The sequence below is a fragment of the Ruditapes philippinarum genome, unplaced genomic scaffold (assembly GCF_026571515.1).
Source record: "Ruditapes philippinarum isolate M1 unplaced genomic scaffold, ASM2657151v2 ctg3003_1_1_1_1, whole genome shotgun sequence".
Lineage (NCBI taxonomy): Eukaryota > Metazoa > Mollusca > Bivalvia > Venerida > Veneridae > Ruditapes > Ruditapes philippinarum.
The window spans coordinates 6,334-12,273 of NW_026854415.1; the positions used below are offsets into that span (position 1 = coordinate 6,334).

The window sequence follows — 5,940 nt, forward strand, 5'->3', positions numbered from 1 at the left end:
TTTTTAAGGATTTGCATTTGTACAATTATTATTTCCATTGTTCAAGCGGCGTATCTATGTACCTGCGTTTGTATTCAATTCGTTTTCATGTCCAGTCAAAACTCTTGCAGTAAATACAAACCCCTTTGTGTTAGAAGCAACTTTTTTAGAACCTTTTTATTCTATTTCATTCATTTTCATCAACCTGTTGATCTTGAATAAATTCAATTCTAAAAATTAAGCAATCAGAAAAACACCAGAAAAATATACAATAATTTACACGCATATCGTAACGAAGCATTCAGTCATCTTTTTCCATATTTCATTGTCAAATCGATATTGTAGAATATACAAAAGTGATATAACATAAGGTTGTGAGCCATATGTATATGCTTTCATACAATTTGCATCTGGCGCATTGACTTTAGTAACAAATAGATGGAACGAAAATAACTGTTTTGTATCAATGAATATTTCAAAACCGGTCCGTCCCTGCAAGTTAAAGAGTTTACCAAAGATTCCTAATCTTATATAGTGCACAATGATAAAGCATCATGGATTTTTGTCAGAAATTCTGAAATAACTTTAATTAAATATATCACCTGGAACCACAAAGAAGAAATTTAAACGAAGAAAGTAGCAGAGAACGAAAGTAAACTGCCAAATGGAGATACAGTTTGTAGGGAAAAGAGCCCTCGTTACTGGAGCTGGGAAAGGTATGTGAGATCAAGATAATAGATCACATCTTATAGTTTCTTTTTTTTCTTATTCTCGTTTGTTTCCTTTTTCAATTTTAATGTAAGTTAGGTAGATAATTGATAGAAATACTTCATGGTTTTAAGACGTATGATTCTCGGCCTTGATTTCCTTACGCACGCATATCTTATACATGTATATTCTATTTGAAATATGTAACCGGCATGCCTCATTGGGGAACTTAGTTTTTATGATTCGCTTCTAAATATATAATAATAAAGTTAGCTCTTCAAGTGCTATATTTGTCTTAAGTTTATTCGTTACATTAATTTATAACAGCAATTGTAATTGTAGGAATTGGGAGAGACATTGCTAAGCGTCTTGTAGAGCTTGGTGCTGATACGGTTGCGTTGAGCAGAACACAGTCTGACTTGGACAGCTTGAAAGCTGAAGTAAGACCTATTTTCAAAATGTTAACATCTGTTTTAAGAGCAGATAGTCCAATGTATTTAATTAAAACAAACTAAATAAAGTGAATTAAGATTTGTTTTCTCTATCACATGCCGTGCAAGTGAATTTAGCTTGTTTAGAGTGATAGAAACCTTCCAAATAAATATCGTTTTTGCAGTCATTCGATCTCGATCAGTTGGCACGCACAGAGCTACAGTAATAAAAATGCTAGATGTGTAAATTATTAAAAATGTATGTTGTTGAATCCAAACAGGTTCCCGCAATTAAAATAGTACAATGTGATTTGCGAGATTGGGACAGAACAAGAGAAAGTTTACAGACCGTGGGTGACATTGATTTACTTGTAAACAATGCTGGAGTCAGTAGAATTGGTCCATTTTTAGACGTCAAAGAAGAAGACATAGATTGGTAATCAAAATGAATTTAAAGTAGAAATTAAAAAAAAATCTTCTCAAGAACTACAAGGCTTAGAGCATTGATATTTTGCATAAGGCATTGTCTGGTGGACCTCTCTTAAGAGTGTTCAAATTATAGCCATAGGGTCAAAGTTTGCAACGAAAATAAATCTTATGATTTCGTTTAAATATTTTTATGTTTTATTATACGAATTGTACTTATACTTCAATGTTTTAGATATTTTGTTAGCTGACCTCATTGAAACCTATGAAGTGTCGAATTAGTGATGTTATTAATTTCAAGAAAACCATCTCCAAACAACTTTAAATTGTAAAATTGATAAACATATAAATAAATAAACGTGCTTGTTGTGTTAGAAGTGTCTTTTAGTGTACATTTTTTTTTGGGAAGCTAGTTTTTAAAATAATGTTTTAGTTGTACATTTTATTTTCACAAATAATTTTATTGTAGGATGTTTGATATCAATTATAAAGCAGTGTTTAATGTTGGCCAGGTACGTTTGAATAATTAATTGTATACGTTTATATTATTTTATTTTTTATCTTCGTTTCAAAACGGTTTATTTTCATGTCTTTAAACTGACTGATCAAAATAAAGGTGTTAGTTTAAAAATATAAATTGATAAAAATATAATTATCATTTCTGTCAATAACAGTTATATTTAAAACAAAAACCTTGAACAGATTTTAGTTTTTTTTTCAAAATGGACATTTATGAAATGCTTAATAAAATGATTGACCTTTAGGAATATCACTTCGGAAGTATATATAATATTTGTAGGTGATTTCACGATCAATGGTGGATAGAAAGACAGGCGGGGCAATAGTGAACGTCTCTAGTGCATCTACTTTCCATGGACTAGAAGACCATGCTGTATATAGTTCGACAAAGGCCGCTGTTGATAAATTGACACATATCATGGCCCTTGAACTGGGGAAACACAAGGTAGAATACCTGTATATCATTCAATGTCATTCAATGTCAGTGTATTAATAATATATCCAAGCAAGTATCCGGGAAGCTTCGGAATGTCACCAAATGACATTAACTGTGTCGGTCTGATTTTTGAGTATGTACATTTTAATAAGATACTCAAAATCTCATTCAAAACATAACAATTAAGAGAGAGAGGTAGAAAGAAAAAAAACATTTGCGATTCATTTACCTATGAAATTATTCATTTTATATCTTAATATTTGCATGAAACGATAAGTTTGTCCAAGTTCTAACTAGGCAGAACCAAAACAACGTTTCGTAAACCAATCTTGGCACAATCACCACAATATACTCTCTAATTATCTGTTTAAATATGCCATGACATCATAATTATATCAAGAAAATTACTTCCAAAATAATCACAATTGAACGTTTGTTTTTCTTAAATATGGTAATATCAGATTCAAAGTGGATTTTAAGATCTGATAAAATTATTTTCACTTTGACATGCACAAGTCATATTTGTACATTGTATTTTGTGTAATTTAGATACGTGTAAATGCAGTAAATCCCACAGTGGCCCTTACAGATATGGGAAAAGTAAAATGGAGCGACCCTATCAATGCCGCACCTATGATCGCAAGAATTCCAATGGGAAGGTTTTTAGGTACGATAACATAATAAATAAATAAATTAATTAATAATTATATATACTTCAATATCTTCACTGATTTGCCTTTTAGCTGTCTATAAAGCAAAACTGTGTGTTTTTTAATGAATATGTTTCTATAGTGATGCTAGTCTGAAGTGAAAGTGCCTCTGTTAACTGATTTTCTGCGACTGCTAAATTGGCATATTGGAGCTGCCCTGGTTTTCATTCTAAGACCGTCCATTATAAATTGAAGGTTTCAATATATAAAAAATTGAGCAGCCATCCTGACAGAGTTTGGTCAGACTACGCATAGATACAGGTTGGCTTAACTTGTTATCTTTGCACAGGTAATTCACCATAGCCTCTAAAACTCTAAGAGTTAAGACAGCTGTTCAAGTTACTGTAACAAAATATCTTCTTATGTAACATGCTCATATTTATTGTAGAAACGACTTTGCTCATTTTGTGAATACCAAATTTAAATAATTAAGAAGAGAAAAGTTATATATAGAAAATAGATGACGCTTCTTTTGTCACAGTTTAAATTATGAGATACTGCTAAATGTTTGATTCATATAATTATTAAGTTTTGTATCGCGGCTTATTGAATTCACGTTTTACACCAGTGTGTTTTATTTTGTGTCACGTCTGTATGTGTTAAAACTGCCTAATATATAATAGCTACTCCATTGGATTTGTTGAAGATCTTGTATTGTCTAAGAGACTGTTGGATACTTTCTTTCTATCTTCTTTGTTGTGCGTCTTTTTCCTATTCAGAACGTTCAAGATTCCTATTCGAAATATGCTTAACTCGTTTATTCATTATCCATGAAACATTTCTTTCAGATGTATCAGAAATTGTGAATGCCATAATGTTTCTTTTGAGTGACAAAGCCACGATGATCCACGGAATTACACTACCAATAGATGGAGGGTTACTTACTACCTAGTGTCATTTATGCGAATTTAATTTCAACAAATTTATATGAATCTTACATGCTGTATCTTTTTTCTAAATTTATTGCTATTTATTATATACTAGTATGAAATTTTATTATAACATGACTAGAATAACATTGGTAGTTTACAAGTATCTGATTAAAATGGAGCAAGTCACTAGATGAATACAGTATTCATGAGTTTTGAAATTGTTTGATATAGGTAAACATTTGTTGACGGTAAAAATTTAAACATATTTTATTGTTGTTGTTTCTTTCTTTCTTTCTTTCAATACAAAACAGATACAATGTCATACGCAAACATAAGACAAACCATTTTCTAATAAATTAACAGAATTTACATGGATACAGTAGTTGTTTATAACGTTGGCCCTTCCAACATTGTCAAAGATGTGCATAACTTAACTTATGTTTTATTTGAAATACAATAAATGATACATATTATCAATCAATATGATATTGTTTGAAAAATAGAATTTGATTACAAAAAAAATTCATATTCTGACAAAACTTGAATTTTAGAAGAAAGAAAGAAAGAAAGAAAGAAAGACTAAGCGAAATAAAGGATGGATAATCACTATGTACAAGTTTCCAACAAATGAACCTTTAATGTTAGCTACTGAAATTACGAATGCATCAATTAATGCAGGTGTAGCCCTTACACTCCGTTCAAATACTTGTAAAATTCAAGCATTTATGCATGAAACAGTGTTTTTTCTTCAAAAGTTTGATGTTAGCTTTGACGGAATGCGTTTACACTATTTTGGTATAGGTTTCGCAAATTACAAGTACATAACACCAATATATGAATACATTCAAACGTATAAATAGAAATAAACAGATATATTTTGAGTTTTTTGTTTTTGTTTTTGTTTTTCTCTTCTCTTATTTTGATGTATCATTTACTAATCGTGTGTTAGTATCATCAACGATCGGTAATAATTAGGGATGGCAACGAGTAACCGGTTAACCGAGTACTCGATCGAACGTCCGAATATCGGTTAACAAAATTGATATTCGATTTCTCGGAAAAAATATTGAATTTCTATTTTTTTTTTGCGATTTAGAAAGATTGGTGTATCCAATTAGTTCAGAAATTTGGAGATGTACATGTATCTGTATAAATACTTGTTAAATGCAATCAGAACATCCTTGCATGGGTGTGAAAATGATATCGTAAATTTAACGAGGCGATCAGCAGTTTGACACGCGTAATGGGATTGTTCAATTTCAATTTCATTTATTCACTCAGATCATACAAACATGACAACATGAGGTAATAATACGTGTACATAATAAATGAGGCTTCAGAATCAGTATCAAAATAACATCATATATAAATTGTTAACATAAATATTGCGGGAGAGTCAGTATTAAAACAAATACTTCAATTAGGTTCTCCACTACATTAAATTTATACAATTTTTGGCTCATTTGAATCTTAATATAATTTCTTTAATAAATAAACAAAGTTTCTTTGTAATCTGGAATGTTAACATCAGTGTTCATAAGAAGATCAATAGAATGTATATTATGTTTCTTTAAATAGTTATGTTTCAAAAAACGTTTTCTGCTGTTATCAAAACAAGGACACTCAAAAATATAATGAAATTCATCACCAATTGATCTATCACACAGTGTACAGACACGCCTGTTAAGTTCGATGTTGTTCCAACTTCCGGTTTCTACTGGCAATTTGTTATTTCTTGTTCTAAATTTTATCATGTATTGTAAAAATTTTGATGGAGTTTTTACAAGATATGTTTCAAAACAAAAATTATGTTTGAATAATCTATAATTTATACATTTACTAGAATTCTCAATATCAGA

At 30.2% G+C, this 5,940-nt stretch overlaps 1 protein-coding gene across 1 annotated transcript; it reads left to right on the forward strand.

Annotated features, from left to right (window-relative positions):
* The first annotated feature begins 206 nt into the window (after positions 1–206).
* On the forward strand, positions 207–4,331 carry LOC132740064 (L-xylulose reductase-like). The gene is made up of 7 exons (XM_060727919.1): positions 207–695; positions 1,030–1,127; positions 1,400–1,554; positions 2,014–2,056; positions 2,344–2,508; positions 3,049–3,166; positions 3,998–4,331. The coding sequence occupies exons 1-7, from the start codon at positions 644–646 to the stop codon at positions 4,099–4,101; spliced, it is 735 nt and encodes a 244-aa protein (XP_060583902.1). The 5' UTR covers positions 207–643; the 3' UTR covers positions 4,102–4,331.
* Positions 4,332–5,940: the final 1,609 nt, after the last annotated feature.

What these genes read in the sequence shown, in the direction of transcription:
- LOC132740064 (XM_060727919.1), top strand. Translation starts at nt 644, where the DNA reads ATGGAGATACAGTTTGTAGGGAAAAGAGCCCTCGTTACTGGAGCTGGG. An exon ending in AAAGAAGAAGACATAGATTG is followed by an intron (nt 1,555 to 2,013) that starts GTAATCAAAATG and finishes ATTTTATTGTAG; the next exon opens with GATGTTTGATATCAATTATA. An exon ending in CAGTGTTTAATGTTGGCCAG is followed by an intron (nt 2,057 to 2,343) that starts GTACGTTTGAAT and finishes TAATATTTGTAG; the next exon opens with GTGATTTCACGATCAATGGT.